The 17,642-nt window shown below is 36.2% G+C and overlaps 1 protein-coding gene across 1 annotated transcript; it reads left to right on the top strand.

Moving 5' to 3' along the window:
• Window positions 1-2,444: 2,444 nt before the first annotated feature.
• On the top strand, window positions 2,445-12,935 carry PSMA1 (proteasome subunit alpha 1). The gene is made up of 10 exons (XM_011374175.2): window positions 2,445-2,594; window positions 3,856-3,900; window positions 4,178-4,279; window positions 4,398-4,501; window positions 6,027-6,115; window positions 6,712-6,782; window positions 6,891-7,020; window positions 8,131-8,210; window positions 11,197-11,307; window positions 12,577-12,935. The coding sequence occupies exons 1-10, from the start codon at window positions 2,592-2,594 to the stop codon at window positions 12,631-12,633; spliced, it is 792 nt and encodes a 263-aa protein (XP_011372477.1). The 5' UTR covers window positions 2,445-2,591; the 3' UTR covers window positions 12,634-12,935.
• The last annotated feature ends 4,707 nt before the right edge of the window (window positions 12,936-17,642 follow it).

The raw sequence follows: 17,642 nt of genomic DNA, 5'->3' as shown, positions 1-17,642 counted from the left end.
TTCTCTACCTAGCAGATGATAGATTATTTTCCATATTGTCTACATTTGAAAAAAATTTAAATAAATGTGTATTCCTTTTATAATTGGGAAAAATTATAAGACCAATTGAAAACTGACTTTTTCCATGTATATTTGAGCAGGTAGAAAACAGGGAAGGACATATATCATAATCTTACATTCTATTTTCTAGCTGTTTCAGATCTACTGATATTGTTCCTATAAGTTTAATATACAGTAAACTTCAAGATAACAAGTTTTTCTCACATTAAAAAAAAGTATTATATACCTTCCACAGCCTATATAAATTTGAAATATTATTGTCTCGGTCAGTGTCCCAACAAGAAACAGATGGCACACTCATAAGGGGGAACTGAAGAGAGTATAATCAGAATGTGGGCAGGGAAACAGTAAGAGATGATGCAGTACCACTGCCAGCCTGGTGCCAACATGGAGGGAGAGAGGGTAATAAATACACCGATCTCTAGCTCTTACTGCCTTCTGGTCTCCTGCTAGTGCCCTCCATCAGCTGAGCTCAACCAGAAGACAGCGAGGAAGAAAACATGCTAATGTAATCCATAAAAGGTGAAGTAGATCTATTGAGGTAACCAAAAATATCTACATGGTGACATCAAAAAGCAAGCAATTCCTCAATTTTACCATAAATATTTCCAAATTTAAAGATTTCTACTAGAAGAGTACTAGAAACACAGAGTTGTGAACTTCAGTCTTTGGTACTATACAATATATATAAGAATATTCATTATAGTATTTTTATAATAGCAAAGACTTGAGAATAATCTAATTGCTCATCCATAGTTAAGTAAATTATTGTATTTCCAGACAATAGAATACTATGCAACTGTTGAAAACAATATAGATCATTACTTATGGACATGAAAAGATAGCCATAACTTTTTAAGTAGAAAAGTTTAGTATAATCTTACTTGTGAAAAAAAAATTATATCTTTATATACATATTTGTGAAACGTGGATATAGAGACATGTAGAAAAGAATTTTCAAAATGTTAATGCATACATAACTTTTAAATGAGCATTTATTGAATTATTAACTTTCGTTATTCATTCAACAATGTTTATTAAGCACTTAGTATGTGCTAGGCATTATGCTCGCTGCTGGGGAAACAAGAGAACAATCTATCAATTTAAATCTGTTAATGTAGTCCACTAAATTAAGTGATTTTTTAAAATGACAACAACCAGTATTGGTGAATTTAAGGAGGAGGGCACACGTATGTACTACTATTGAGAGCATAAACTGGTAAAATATTTCTGGAGGGCAACTTAGCACTTTTTAACCAAAGTGTTAGAAATATCTATTTCATTTGACACTGCAATTCCATTTTTTTGGAACTGATTTTAAAGAAAGGAACATAAATGTACATTAAAAAAAATATCAAGCAGCCCATAAATGAGTTGCTTGGGAGAAGGGTAACCTAAATGTTAAACAATTGGGATTTGGGAAAATACAATGTATGTTCATAAGGAGGAATACTAGGGAGACGTGCTTAACCTGGAAAATGTTTAACATGGAAAAATGTCCAAAATATGTAAGTGAAAAAGTTTAAAAAGGGTGTGATACTGAATTGCTCTGAACCTGAGTAAATCATTTAAGTCATCTGAGTCTGTTACTTCATCTGCAAAGCTCATATCCTTATGGACCCTTTCAACTTTTACCTTACCTGAGTCTAGGTACTCGTCCTTTCTTTCTCAAGAAAATAATTCATTCGGTTGACGTTAGGTTGGTAGCTGTTTGCAGAGCTTTCTTAAACTATTTCATCTGGTAAAAAATGCTCTCGAAGGAGAAAATACGTTTTTCGTAAGAAAATGTCCATTTCTTTCCTCAGTGGCCTCATCTATCAGGCACCTTGCTTGGTTTTGAGGGCACTGAAAGACATTAATGCCCTCAAAGAGTTCAAAGTCTGGTGGGAAGAAACCAAAGATAATGACGAAGGGTCATCAATGACAACAGAGCCTTGACAGACAAGTTCTCCCGGAAGTAGGGAAAGGTTTCCCAAGTAGAAAGAAAAGCATGTACACAAACAAGATACTCGAGGAAGAGTATGGCTGACACATAGAAACGGACTATTATTTTTGGTCTTTCTTTCCTTTCACAGTCACACAACACCCCAAATCTCTGTGGACACTGAACGCATACCCTATCATGCCGAGTCGCAACTGTGGTCCCAAGCGATTTCAGGTGTATCGGCTGGGCCAGTGAGAAACTGGAGGGAATCTACAACACACACGAAATATCACTGAGGATATTAGAAGGGTGACTTGATAGTGGCCGCCCCGCAGTTCTTAGCTGCCGCAGGCACTCCTGGATCAGGGTTTCCCGCCAATCTCAGTCCCACCCTCTTCCGAGGCCCCGCCCACCTTTGACGCGCTGAGAGTTCTGAGGGCGGGGAAGCGTTGGAAGCCTATCGATATCTCTGAAATAGACTGCTCTGCCCTGCGCCGCTGCCGTCAAAATCCCGCAGACGTCTCTGTAGAGCGCCGAGGGGTAGTTTCGGCAGTGCTCCTTGATCCGCAGCTTTGGAGGAGGCGGCAGCAAGGCCGGCGCCGGAACCATGGTGCGTTGGATTCCAAGCCCAGGCTGGGTTGGGGCAGAGGTCCGCTAACTGGCGGATGGCGAGCGGCGTCTCCCGTATCCTTAAAGCGGCCCGGGGCCATGGAGCATGGAAACCTTAGCGGACGGGAGGGTTCGGGCAGTGATTCAGCATCTCCGGCCTGGCCTGGAGAGGGGCTGTCGGTAGTCGGTGCGGCCTTTCTCCGCGGTTTGTTTCGCTTTTTGTCAGGCCTCGGACCCTACATCCGTCAACTAGCCGAGTTCGCCCCTCAAGTTCCTTCAGTGACGTAGATTCCGAGCAGTCCTGAGTGGCCCCTCGTGCTCTGTGTGGGGGCAGAGAGAGGAGAAAATAGGGACTTGACGTGGAGGCCTCCCTATATGTTACCAGTGCGGACTTGGCCCGTTTCTGGGTTCCTGTATGGCGTCCGTTTTCCTGGTGGATCCTTCTCATTTCCCTTTCCCCTAGAGCTCATCAGAAAAGCCCCTTTTCAATCACGTTGTCCAGTCACCTAGTTTTACAAATGAGTAAACCAAGGCTGAAAGGAGAAGTGGTGTCATCAGGATTACAACATAGTCTCAAGGCTTCCTTTCCTGTGTCTACAATTCTAGCCCTCAACCTTCTCACTCCCATGATTCTCCCAAATACTGTTCTGGTAGACTCGTTTAATGGTTCAGTCGCAGTAGCTATTTGTGTCCACCTCTGACTTCCTGAGGACATTTTTGTGTTTTTCAATATGAATTTCTGTACAAGGCACTTTTAAGTGCAGTGAGGGTTCAAAGATAAATCACACATGCTTCTAAATAATAATATTAGGTAGAAAGGGACGTACAGGCAAAGAACTGGTGGAAGTATGTGTTGGGGGGCTTTGAGGAAAAAAGATGGAAAAGACTTCAAGAGATAGACATTTGAGCTAGTTTAAAGGAAAGGAATGCTTTTGACCATTTATTAGGGCTTGGTATAAGAGAACTTTAGCAAAGAAATGAAGTAAAGTTGACAGATATGAACTTTAGTAATTGACTGAACCCAAAGGGAGTGTTATGGACAGTGGATAATTGGGAAGGTAGGTCCCATCTAGAGTTCATGGTAAATGTAGAATTGGCTTGCAACTAAATGCATACAGTTGTAATCTTAAAATGTAGTTGTATTAACAGCATTGTGTTTATGGTGAAAGAGTTGGGAAAACATTTTTTTAATGATAGAGTTTGTTAAGAGTTGGGATTTGTAATGTTCTTTTGTTAATAGGTCTTTTTTCTTTTACTTTCAGTTTCGCAACCAGTATGACAATGATGTCACTGTTTGGAGTCCTCAGGTAAAAACCATGTTTTATACTATTTCTGTGGATTGGCTTTTGGTGGCTGCAATATGCTTAGAAACTCCTGAGATTATAGACTGTTAGAAAATGGAATAGAATCGTTTTTAGAAATTCCTGGAACCTAAATTTATCATTAGAGTAAGTTTCCTGGTTCTAAAAAAATCATTTGAGATTTAACTATGTTCACCTGAAATTTGAAAACTCTACATTAATTTTAAATTTATAAAAGAGACTTGTAAGATGATTCTAAGATGTGATGGCTTTTTCTCCTTAGGGCAGGATTCATCAAATTGAATATGCAATGGAAGCTGTCAAACAAGGATCAGCTACAGTTGGTCTGAAATCAAAAACCCATGCAGTGTTGGTTGCATTGAAGGTTAGTAAGGCAATTAAGTATATCTTCCTGTAGAAAACAGAGCTATCGAACGTAAGTTTTACTGTGTAGATAATAAAATTCTAAACTTGTTTTTGTGTCTTATAATGTCTTTATTTAGAGAGCACAGTCAGAGCTCGCAGCCCATCAGAAGAAAATTCTCCATGTTGACAATCATATTGGTATCTCAATTGCGGGACTTACTGCTGATGCTAGACTGCTATGGTGAGTATGATCATGAAAAACAAAAGAAATGTCCCTTTCGATTCATAATGGATTCCATTTCTAGAAAAGATTCAGATATTTTAGGAAGTTGTCTACCAGAGTGTGAAAGTTAAGATCGTGAATACCTTAGTGGATTTGGGCTCAGTTACTAAGTATTCCATTTCTTGATCCCTGTAATAGCAACCAATAGGATTGACCACATGAACACTTTTGAGAAGTCATTGAATAATGTGATACTTATTAATTCAGTGTATGTTGCTTGAGATTATGTTATGTCTAAGAAGAGCTTGACAACTTTTGTCTGGTTTCTAAGGATCAGCTAAGCTACCCTTGCCTTCTTTAGTACTCTGGTACTTATTAGGCATTTATTTTTTGCAAAGCTCAATTCTGGATACTACAGGATATTCAAGGTGAATCAGACATAGATCTTGTCTTCTAGAAACTTAAAATCTACTAGTATATCTATAATATAAGGTAGAAAGTGGAAAGTAACAGGTAGGTTTCTGTGAGAGTCCCGAGTATTTCTGGTTGAGAGGCATTGTGTGAATGAAGCTAGGGCTTTGAAATCACGTGGATTGAGTTTAGTTCTCACCTTTACTGATTAGTATCTAAGATTGGGCTAGTTACTTACACTCACTTTTTTTTTCCAATTCTTTCTTTTTCAAGGTAATTGTTAAATAGCCTGGCATGTAGTACACTTAACACAGTGTCTTTTGGGTAATATTGAGTGTGTGTTTTGGGAGATGAAAGGTAATAAGCCCAAACTAATCTCTTTAGTCTGTGATGTAGTTAGAGAAGAAAGACTATAACCACTGAGGGCAAACAATAATGCTAATGTTTACGATTTTCAAGTTATCCAGCGAGCCTTTGCTCTGAGACCAGCAATATAGTGACAGTATTATTGCTTTCTGTCAGCTCTTGAAAATGTAAAATATATTGCATTATCAAACATTTTATTTAACCTAATCTATCTAAACTATTGTTGTGTCAACATGTAATCAATATAAAAACTATTGAGATATTTTATATTATTTTTTAAACTAAGTCTTTGAAATTTCACGTGTATTTTGCACGTGCTTAATAGTAGTAGTAGCATTGGTAAGAATGTGTAACAGTGTCCTAGTATGGATTCTATTTCTCACAGTTGCTCTCTTGGGGAAATTTTAGTCAGCTTTCAAGAAAAAGCCAAGTAGTTCCACTTTGCTGGCTCAAGACCTAGAATTCCAAACAATCTTGACAGTGGGAAGGATAAGAGAAAAGAGAGTGCTCTTTTTTTCTTGCCCAGCCTTCTCTATAAAGTGCTATAAGACGAAGGTTTTCTAGAGCTAAGGAATGTTTTAGTGTTTTTTTTTTTTTAAACCCCTCATGACCTCAGAGTTTGATACAAGAATGCATCCTTCGGTGTCTTTCTGGTTTCCTTATATAATCTGTGTAAATGTCTGTGCATAAACAAAAAGATCAAATGACTTTATTTGAATTTGAATAACTGATTTGAAATTACTAATTTTTCTTACTTCCTTTTTAGTAATTTTATGCGCCAGGAGTGTTTGGATTCCAGATTTGTATTTGACAGACCTCTTCCTGTATCTCGTCTTGTATCTCTAATTGGAAGCAGTATCCTTTTTATATTATCATTTTGGACATGAACTTTAAAGGAATTTGATACTTAAACCTTATCTTAGTTAACAGGAGTATGATAATATATAACATAGGTAAGATTGTGAAAAAAAGGTTAGTTACTTTTCAATAACAGAATGTTTAAAATTTAGGAAAGTTGTGAGAAGTTCCACCATGAGAGAATGAGTACTGAATAAAGAATTGGTCTGCTCTTTCATCAGCCCTTAAGCAATTGATATTTTCCAGACATAGATAAGCTCAATTTCAGGAAAACTATTCAAGCATCATTTTAGAGGAGATTTAGTTTTTCGTTGGTGGTTCTAGACATCCCAAGAAATCCTTGACCCCTTATATCCAAAATGAATGAGGTTCTCTCCATGGGAGGAAACTATTTTGCTAGCACTAATTCTTGGGTTTGGTGGATAGCTCAACATTTTTTAATACTAGGCCAAAGAAATTTGCTCTGCTTTATTTTTTTCCCGTGGTAATTATGTAGCAATTATGAAACCGGAACTCTTTGTTAATAATGTTTAATTTGAAAATAAAGATAGTACTTTATTCCTTGTTAGAACAGGATCTTTAACTAATTTAAGAGACCCAGATACCAACACAGAGATACGGCCGGAGACCATATGGTGTTGGGCTGCTTATTGCTGGTTATGATGTAAGTTTATAAAGTATTGTTATATTTTAATGATTTTTTTAAAACTGACTAGCAATTTTCTCAACCGAAGTCAAGAATTATGAAGTGGTTTTTTTTCCTTATTTGTAGGATATGGGCCCTCATATTTTCCAAACCTGTCCATCTGCTAACTATTTCGACTGCAGAGCTATGTCCATTGGAGCCCGTTCTCAATCAGCTCGTACTTATTTGGAGAGACATATGTCTGAGTTTATGGAGTGTAAGTGATTTTTTTTTTGCCCTCTCCACTCTTCGTATAGAGAATTAGCATAGTATCCTAAATGAAGAAAACTATCAGCCTTACAGAAAGTTTTTATTATTTCTGTTACACATACTAGTTTTTACTGCTTCTGACTACCACAGTATAGTCACCAATAGAACTTTTTAAAAATACAAATATGTGTCCCCAACCTAGAAGATTCTTGATTCAGTTGGTCTGAAGTGTACCCCACCCAGAGTTGAGGAACACTGTACTAGCTACCAATTCTAAGTTCTGTTTACAACTGTTAGTTTTCTGTGATTCTTACTTTAAGCCACACAGACATTTTTGCATTAAGTAGTCCATAAACAAGTAAAAAATCAGTGTAGCTGTAGGAAAGAAAGGTACAAGTTGAAAGATGTAATGATAGGGCAGGTTTTCAAGTGCTTTGCCTATACAAAGATCTTGGATTTTAACACATGCTTTTTAAATCATCTATTGAGGTGATCGTGTAGTTGTTTCCCCCCTTCATTCTATTGTGCTATATTGCAATTGACTCTTGAGTGTTAAACCAGCTTTGCATTCCTAGGATAAATCCCTCTTGGTTGTAGTGTATAATATAAATTATATGTATGAATAGTTATATAAACAAATGTTGCTGGATTCAGGTTGCTGGTATTTTTTTGAGTGTTTTGTATCTGTTCATAAGGTTCATTAATCTGTAGTTTTATTTTCTTGTGATGTCTCTGTTTAGTGTTGGCTAATACTGGCCACATAGAATTGGAGATTCCTTTTATAAAGAGCAAATACAACAACTAGCATTCTACAGAATACATTCTACAAAACTTTGAGCTGTATCATTTGTGAATCAGAATTTTGATTTAACTTAGTATAAGGTAAAATTTAGTAACAAAAATCATGTGACCTCATTTAAGTAAAATAATAGTCAATGTTATTGATAATTACTAGAAGATTATAGGGCAAAATATTAAACTTTTGTCTCTTTTTATTGTGGTTTATTTAGTATGTGACTAAAATCATGATTTCAGACTATAGACCGAACAAAAATAAAAGAAGCCTAGCTTGAAGGTGAAATTAGGAAGTAATTGTTAACTTATTTATTACACATAGGCAATTTGAACGAACTGGTTAAGCATGGTTTGCGTGCCTTACGAGAGACACTTCCTGCAGAACAGGACCTAACAACAAAGGTAAAAATCACGTTTTCCAATTGTAGATATTAATGTTATAGTTTAATCATTTATTGCAGAAATGTAAGTAATAGAGGAGTGTATACTTACAGGTCTTTACTTTGAGAGATGGTTGCTTTGGTTCATTTTTTCTCTTTAAGCTATTTACTAAGTGATCTGATTTCGAAACAGTTTTTAAACATTTCTTTGGTATAAAACAAAACCAGTAAGTCTTATGTCAAATATCCTTTATTTCAATAGATAGGAATATCTTTGTGTTAATTCAGTTGACAAATACATGGTATTGAGCACCTACCACATGTAGGCACTAAGCATTGAGGATATTATAAACACAATAAACATTTTGGCCTTTATGATACATACATCCAAGTGGAGGAGAGATAGACCATGTACCCCTAACTAAATGACATAGTATATTAAAAGGTGATAAATGCTATAGAAACAATAAACAGATTAAGAAGAGAAAGAATGACCAATTGGGTATAGGAAGAAGGTATGGTGGGTATGATTTACAACAAGGGAGTCAAGAATAGCCTCACTGAGAAAGCGGAATTTGAGGAAAAGAGCTGAAAGGAGGGTGCATGAGTGAGCCATGCAAATGTCTAGAGCAAGATTATTCCAGGAAATGCAAGTGCAAGGGGCTTGGGTCTAAAATATTTCTAGTATTCGAGACAAAGAGGCCAGTAGTGTTGAGTTAGCGATCAAGAGGAAGAGAAGGAAGGAAGTCAGAGAGTTAATGGAGGCCAGCTTGTGTATGTATGCCCCATAAAACATTGTAGGTACTTTGGATTTTTCTCTGAGCGGGCTGTGAGAGTTTGAGCAGAGGAATACTATGACTTTAGTTTTTAAAAGAGTTACACTGGTTGCCGTTTTGAGAACAGATTGTAGTGAGGGCATGGGTGGAAATAGTTTAAGACTTAAAGCAATTCAGCCGAGAGATCATGGTGAATTAGAGCAGAGTAATAGAGCAAGATTCAGTTTTGGGTATGTTTTGAAATTAGAGCCAAAGGGTTTGCTAACAAATTGGTTGTGGGGGTGTGAGAGGAACAAAAAGGATGTCTTCAAAGTTTTTGGCCTGATTAAAGAAAGATTTATGATGTATTGAGATGGATAAGACAGTAGGACGAACAGGTTTTGGAGTAGGGGTTATGGAGGAAGATCAGGCAGTTAGTTTAGGACATAAAATTTGATACTCCTATTGTTTGATCATTTAGCAATATAGAATAAGCAGTTATCCAGTGTGTGCCCTCTGGAGTTTGGTGGAGAATCGTCTAGCCTAGTTACAAATTTTAAAGTCTTCATGTGGAAATGGCTTATAGAGACTGGACCGAATGAGATTGGCAAAGGAATCAAATAGACAACAGGTTCAAAGATTGGGCCAAGGGCACTTTAACCTTTAGAGATTAGGAGGTAAGTAGGTATCAGCAAAAAGGACTGAGAAAGATGGCCCAGGAGGTAGGAGGAAAATTTGGAAAATGAGGCATCCTTAAAAGCAAATGAAACTATTTCAAGGAAGAGAGAATGAAAAATTGCTAATAGGTCAAGGGAGATGTTGGTTGAGAATTAACCATTAGATCAGCAATGATATTACTGGGGACTTGACTAGACAATCATAATGGATGATGGAGCAAAAGCCAGATAGGAATGGAATCAGGAACGAATGAGAAAAGAGGGGTTTGAGACAGTACTTTGGAGGATATATTGTGTTGTAGGTCCAGAGAAATGGAGTGGTGGCTGAAAAAGAATGTGAAAAAAAGAGTTTTCTGTTGTTTTTTTTAAGATGGGAGAAATTATAGGAAGTTTGCTGCATGGTTATGAGAATATTCCAGTGTAAAGGGAAACATACATTAGGAGAAATATGAGAAAAACTGCTAGGCCAGTTTCTTTGAACAGTACACAGAAGGAAAGGTAGGCCTTAGAAAAGAAATTAGGCTGTTCATTCAGAGTAACAGGAAGGAAGAGAATGTAGGGACACATAGAGGAAAGAGTGGATACTGTGGGAGCTTGTGAATATTCTCTTAATTTGCTTCTGTTTTCTCAGTGAAATAGGAGTAAGGTATCCAGCGGCAAGGAGAATGGAGAATAGTATAGTTGTCCAGGAGAAGGGGAGATTGAATGATTTACAGACCTGTACAGTACAGTGCAGGAACCACTAAGGGCTTCCTTGAAGTAATGATCATTAATTAAAGTGAGATCTGTCGGCATTTTATAAATCATTTTGTTATGATGGTCGGATAATTATTTAATATTATATGAAGACTTTATAGCCTGCCATCTTTTCTAAACAGTTTTTCCTATTATAAAAATAATATTCTTTCAAAAAATTTTACTGAAAATACTGATGGCATCATTCCAAGATGACTATCTTAAAAATTGGGTGTGCAGTTGACTGTTGACATTTACAATTTGTAAAAGTTTGCTCAGGTGTCTGGCTTCCCATTTTCATATTTTTACTGAATCATAGAAAATGGCCTATATAGTCTTACGCCTAAAATTTTACAGGAGCTCTTTTGTACTGGTTAGCATTCACTGAACACTTTAAGTATGCTCTTTAATTTTTCCGCGTAGAACATAGTTCCAAGCGCCTACCAAATTTAACACTTTAGAACCCAAAACTTACTCTCTTTCCCTGTTAAGAACCATCATGTCTCAATTTATGAGAAACAAATTTGATTATTTCTTAGATGTTAGGCTTACCTCCTAGCTAAGTGGTTTGTTCCCTCACACTGTTCTGCAGCACATTCCCGTTATGAACCAATTTACACATTTTCTAGGTGACGTAGACCTTTGTGGTTACTCATGATTTCAGTGTGCAAATTACAAGGGCTTACGAGTTCTTCCCTTTTCCCTACAGTTAAGTATTTTTAAGTTTTATTTAAGTGCTATATAAATTGTTGTTCTGCTTTTTTCACCCAACATCTTATTATAAGCATTTTTCAGCCGAAATTCTCTTAATTTTTTAATTTTTACCTTTTTTCCCCCTCAGAATGTTTCCATTGGAATTGTTGGTAAAGACTTGGAGTTTACAATTTATGATGATGATGATGTGTCTCCATTCCTGGAAGGTCTTGAAGAAAGGCCACAGAGAAAGGCACAGGTATGTAATTAATCATAACTCAAGAGTCTTTAGTTCTATAGTAAACCAATGTTCCTACCACAGCAGTGTAAATCTACTATTTTTGTCTTTAATTATTGAGATAAGCTCACAATTCAAATGGCAGTAGGCAAACTAAGAGCCGAGTAAAGTAAAACGCTGAGGGGGCAGTGATCTCCATAAACACAAAATGGGTTGAAGATTTGATTATCTGTTTCTATTTCTTATAATTCTGTAGGTTGACTGGACTCAGCTCGATGGTCCTTTTGCTAGTCTCACTTGGGTCTCTAACACACTGCAGTCAGTTGTGAGTCTGGAACATCCAAGATGAGTTTACTCACATGTCATCTTTACTCACACTTTCTAGGTATCTTATAGAGTCAGAAGATTGGGACCTCTACTTGGATGGCTGGGCCTCTGTCCATGTAGTGTTAGGGCCTTTCCTTCACCAGGGTCTCTCTAGCACAGTAGCAGCTCAGAGCTTGCAAAAGTTCAAAAGCTCAAAAGTGAAAGCTGCCAAGCATTCTTAAGGCTTGAGTCTCCAAACTGGCACAACATCATTTCTGCACGTACTCTTGGTTAAAGCAAGTCATAGGGACAGCCAGCAGTCTTAAGGAGTGGGGACTCATAGAAAGTTCACTGGGGCCAGCTTTGCAAACTAAGTTGTCTCTCCATAAACATCGAGAACAAGGATCAAGAAGTGTTGTTGAATCTCAGGTTATATACTGGTCTTTTATATTGGGTGTTTAGAGTATACATTTGCTATTTACAGACGCTTATTTGCTAGCTGTATAATTTGAAATAAAGTGTCCAGTACAGAAATTTCTTCTACAGCATGAATTTCTTTTCAATTTGAAAAGAATATTGTTGATATTATTTGGAGGAACAAGATTTACATTTTTTAAACTGCAGTTGGTAAGAACGAGCACTGTTGGGAAGAATGCAGTGGAGGGCCATGCAGCTGTCTGTCTGGTCATATTTTCCTGTGTTTATTAGTGCTAAAGAGGAAAAGAATGGCTAAAATGTGCTTCTTGTATTTTAAGGCTATTAATAATAAAAGGAAGGCCTTTTATTCTTGAGCAAGATAAAGTATACTAGAATTGTCCAATGATTCGTAGGTTTTCAGAACTGTAAAATTATATCTATGAAAAAAAACTTTGTTTAGAAATTTCAACAGGACAATGAACTGAGTATTTGAAATATCACCTAACCCCTTTTTCTCATAAATTTTTTATAGCATAATATTATTTTATTTTTCCTTCCCTTCTTAAGCCTGCTCAACCTGCTGATGAACCTGCGGAAAAGGCTGATGAACCAATGGAACATTAAGTGATAAACCAGTCTATATATGTATTATCAAATATGTAAGAATGCAGGAACATGTACTGATGACAGTAATCTCTACTTTGAACCAAAAGATGCAGCGGCAGAATTGTATGTGTTAGGAATCAGTCCAGATGTGAGTTTTTTCCAAGCAACTGAAACCATATAATGGGATGCATTTTTCTTTGAGAGGGTCTATATAATCATTTGCTAGAAAGTATAATTATCTGTACTAATGTTTTTATATGAAGAACATAGTGTCTTTGTGGTTTTAAAGACAACTGTGAAATAAAATTGTTTCACCTGCTGATGTATTGGGTTTTTGTTTTTTAAATAGCTTTAACTGTATAGTCTGAAATTACAACTGGTCATTTGCCATATTTGTCAAAATAAATTACCTTATTTTTAAAGATGCAGAAAAATAATGCCTCTTATACCAATTCCTCAATGTATGGACTGGCTGCATGAAATTCCATGGAGATTTGGTTCACAATACAAACTCAAGATTCAACCCTGGAGATTCCTATTAGAACCTAAGAAACCACCACTTCAAACAATAGTAGTAAGATTAACATGTGAGTGGTTTTTCTTTCTAACCAGCTATGGTAGCTGTCTGTGTGAGGAACTTTTGCAAAAATAACAAAAGGAAAAATTTAATTTAAAACTGTCATTTCCTTTTATCTTGCCCAACCCCACTCCAGCAAAATCTTTAGGCTGCCTTTTATTATTCCTGTTGGCTGTGTACCAAGATACTGCAGAATAATTTTTCTTACAACATGCAAAATGAAATTAGAGAAAATCTGATTAAAAAACAAAACCAGTAATCCAAAATTTTGCTGCTAAGAAGCCTAGAGGAGTTATTTTCTAAGATTCATATCTTTCTGGAGAGGGGCAGTTGATTTATAGATAAGGAACTTGGATTTTGGACCTAATTCTACTATCTGATTGCTATTGGCTTTGGACAAGTTACTTAGCCCTATTTTAAGGAAATCCTTTGGAGAATTATTTTGAAGGTTAAATGGGAGAATTTATGTGAAAACACCTTGTATACTCAAAAATACATAAAATGTTAGTTTAATTTTTTTCAAGGTTACCCAAAACTTTAAAAGCATTAGTAGGTTTAAATCTGACTTCTTTCTTACTTTTTTTTTTTTAATTAAGTTTATTGGGGTAACATTGGTTAATACAATTATATAATTTTCAAGTGTACATTATTATTTGACATCTTATATTCTATTCTGTTTATCCACCAAAGTCCAGTTTTTTTAAGCTACTATATATTTGATCCTCTTTCCCCACTTCACCCTCCCCCAAAACCCTATACTTGAACCCCTTGACCCCATCTACCTACCCCCTCCTCTCCCATCCCACTAGTAACCACTAGTCTATAGTCCTCTGGTAACCATTAGCCTATAGTCCATGTCCATGAGTCTCTGTTTGTTTGTCTTGCTCATTTGTTGCTTTTAGGTTTATATGTAAGTGTTATCGTGTGATTTTAAACTTTTTTCTGTCTGGCTTATTTTGCTTAGCATGATTATCTCGAGGTCCATCCATGTTGTTGCAAATGGCAGTATTTCATCTCTTCTGATGGCTGAATAATATTCCATTGTATATATGTACCACAGCTTCTTTAGCCCATCATCTATTCATAGGACACTTCGGTTGCTTCCACATCCTGGCCACCATGAATAATGCTGCTGTGAACATCGGTGTGCAAATATCTTTTCGGATATGGGTTTTCAAGTCTTTGGGGTAAATACCCAATAGAGGGCTTGCTGGATCATATGGTAGATCAATTCTTAGTTTTTTGAGGAACCTCCATATTGCTTTCCATAGCGGCTGTACCAATTTGCAGTCCCACCAGCAGTGTATGAGGGTTCTTTTTTCTCCACTTCCTCTCCAACATTTGTTATTACTTGTTCTGTTGATTATAGTTATTCTAACAGGTGTGAGATGGTATCTCATTGTGGTTTTGACTTGCATTTCCCTAATAGCGATTATGAGCATCTTTTCATATATTTGTTGGCCATTTGTATGTCCTCTAAGGAGAAGTGTCTGTTCAGGTTCTCTGCCCAGTTTTTGATTGGATCATTTGTTTTTTTGTCGTTATTGAGTCGTATGAGTTCTTTGTATATTTTGGATATTAGGCCCTTATCGGAGGTGTTGCTTGCAAATATATTTTCATTCGGGTGGTTGTCTCTTTACCTTGTTGATGATTTCTTTAGCTGAGCAGAAGCTTTTTACCTTGTTGATGATTTCTTTAGCTGAGCAGAAGCTTTTTAGTTTGATGTAGTCCCATTCATTTATTTTAGCTTTTACCTCTCTTGCTTTTAAAGTCAAATTCATAAAATCTTCTCTAAGTTGAAGGTCCTTGAGTTTAGTTCCTATGTTTTCTTCTATGCATTTTATTGTTTCAGGTTTTATATTTAGGTCCTTAATCCATTTTGAGTTAATTTTGATGTGTGGTGATAACAGTTTAGTTTCATTCTTTTGCAGGTGGCTTTCTAGTTTTCCCAGTACCATTTATTGAAGAGGCTTTCCTTTCTCCACTGTATGTTTTGACTTTTTTGTTGAAAATTATTTGCCCATATAAATACGAGTTTACTTCTGGACTCTCGATTCTGTTCCACTGGTCCATGTGTCTGTTTTCTTGTCCATACCATGCCGTTTTGATTACTGTCACTTTGTAGTATAATTTGAAGTTGGGCAGAGTGATGCCTCCAGCCTCATTCTTTTTTCTCAGGATGGCTTTGGCAATTCGGAGTCTTTTGTGCTTCCATACAAACCTAATGATTCTTTTTGTTCTATTTAAAAAGGGCCGATGACATTTTGATGGGGATTGCATTAAATCTGTATAATGCTTTAGGTAATATGGTCATTTTAACTATGTCGATTCTTCCAATCCAAGAACACAGAATATCTTTCCATTTCTTTGTATCTTCTTTGATTTCTTTTAATAGGGTCTTATAGTTTTCATTATATAATTGCTTCACTTGTTTCGTTAAATTTATTCTTTGTTGCAATTGCAAAAGGAATTATTGTTTCCACTTTTTCTGATATTTCATTATTAGAATATAGGAAAGCTATGGATTTTTGAACATTGATTTTGTATTCAGAGACTTTACTGTATTTGCTTATTGTTTCTAGTAGTGTTCTTGTGGAGTCTTTAGGGTTTTCTATATAGAGAATCATGTCATCTGCAAATAGTGACAGTTTGACTTCTTCGTTTCCTATTTGGATGCCTTTTATATCTTACTCTTGCCTGATTGCACTTCTTAGGACCTCTGATTTTATACTGGATAACAAGTGGCAATAGTGGGCAGCCTTGACTTGTTCTTGATCTTAGAGGGAAGGTTTTTAGTTTTTCACCATTCAGTATAATGTTGGCTGAGGGTTTGTCATAGATGGCCTTTATTATGTTAAGGTACTTTCCTTCTATACCAATTTTGTTAAGTGTTTTAATCATAAATGGATGCTGTATCTTGTCAAAGGCTTTTTCTGCATCTATTGATATGATCATATGATTCCTATTTTTTAATTTGTTTATGTGGTGTATCACATTAATTGATTTGCGTATGTTGAACCATCCATATGCCTCTGGGATGAAGCCCACTTGATCGTGGCATATAATCTTTTTAATATCTTGCTGTATTCAGTTTGCTAGTATCTTATTTAGGATTTTTGCATCTGTGTTCATGAGAGATATTGGTCTGTAGTTTTCTTTTTGTGTTATCTTTACCAGGTTTTTGTATCAGAGTAATATTGGCCTCATAAAATGTGTTGGGAAGTAATACCTCCTCTTCGATATTTTAGAAGAGTTTGAGGAGAATAGGTATTAGATCTTTGAATGTTTGGTAGAATTCGCTGGTGAAGCCATCTGGTCCTGGACTTTTACTTTTTGGTAGGTTTTTGATGATTGTTTCAATTTCCATACTGCTGATCTATCTATTTAGATTTTCCAGATCTTGATTCAGTCTAGGAAGGTTGTGTTTTTCTAAGTACTGGTGCATTTCTTCTAGGTTATTAAATTTGGTGTTATATACTTTTTCATAGTATTCTTGCATGATCCTTTGTATTTCTGCCATGTCAGTCGTAATTTCCCCTCTTTTATCCCTAATTTTGTTTATTTGTGTCCTTTCTCTTTTTTCTTTAGTGAGGCTAGCCAATTTTATTAACCTCAAAAAACCAGCTCTTTGTTGCATTTATTTCTTCTATCATTTTTTGGTTTTCAATTTCATTTATTTCTGCTCTAATTTTGTTTATTTCCTTCTGCTGACTTTAATCTTCATTTGTTCTTCCTTTTCTAGTTTTTTAAGATGAAGCGTTAGGTTCTTTATTTGGGCTCGTTCTTGTTTTTGGAGATAGACCTGTAATGATATGAACTTTCCTCTTATGACCACTTTTGCCATGAAATCTGTGACTTCTTGAAGGGAGAGTGGTAAGAGAAACCCTGGCAACCTTGTTTCGAGAAAGACTTCTGACTAAATACAGGAATGTGTGAGATGTTGGTCTCCACTCTGGAGTAGCCTCAAGTGTCTACCATTTGAGCTTGGGATGAGGCCATAGTACTATGTGGCCATTTAACCAACAAAGGATTTGTATCAAGCACATGTAACTTTCACAAATAAAACAATGAGAGGGAGTTCTCCCACCTGCCTTCAGACTCAAAGGGTGTATAGTCTGATGGAAGAAGCATAAGTGGGAAGTTTCATAATCTGCTTTTTCCTCAGGCAGGTCTCTTTACCTGTGCCTATCATAGTGTGAGCCTTTGTTAAGGGATTCTGTTTAAAGAATGTGTGTGTATATGTATCATTTTTGTACACTTCTCTAAATGTAAACAAATTACTTGGCTGGCATTCAGAAAAACTGGTCTGTATTATACTTTGTGGTCAATTTTAGAAACTATCACTTCGGTATAAAGAATCAATTCAGCTGGGATTTATTAAGCATCTAGGTGCATCTTTGAAGAACTAGTATGATTGAAAATAGAGGCAGTAAGGTAGGTGACAGAATTC

The sequence above is a fragment of the Pteropus vampyrus genome, unplaced genomic scaffold (assembly GCF_000151845.1).
Source record: "Pteropus vampyrus isolate Shadow unplaced genomic scaffold, Pvam_2.0 Scaffold240, whole genome shotgun sequence".
Classification (NCBI taxonomy): domain Eukaryota; kingdom Metazoa; phylum Chordata; class Mammalia; order Chiroptera; family Pteropodidae; genus Pteropus; species Pteropus vampyrus.
This window is presented reverse-complemented; position numbering and strand designations above follow the sequence as displayed.

Coding starts and splice junctions, on each gene's coding strand:
- PSMA1 (XM_011374175.2), top strand. Junction 4,502..6,026: donor GCTGATGCTAGACTGCTATG/GTGAGTATGATC, acceptor CTTCCTTTTTAG/TAATTTTATGCGCCAGGAGT. Junction 8,211..11,196: donor AACAGGACCTAACAACAAAG/GTAAAAATCACG, acceptor TTTCCCCCTCAG/AATGTTTCCATTGGAATTGT.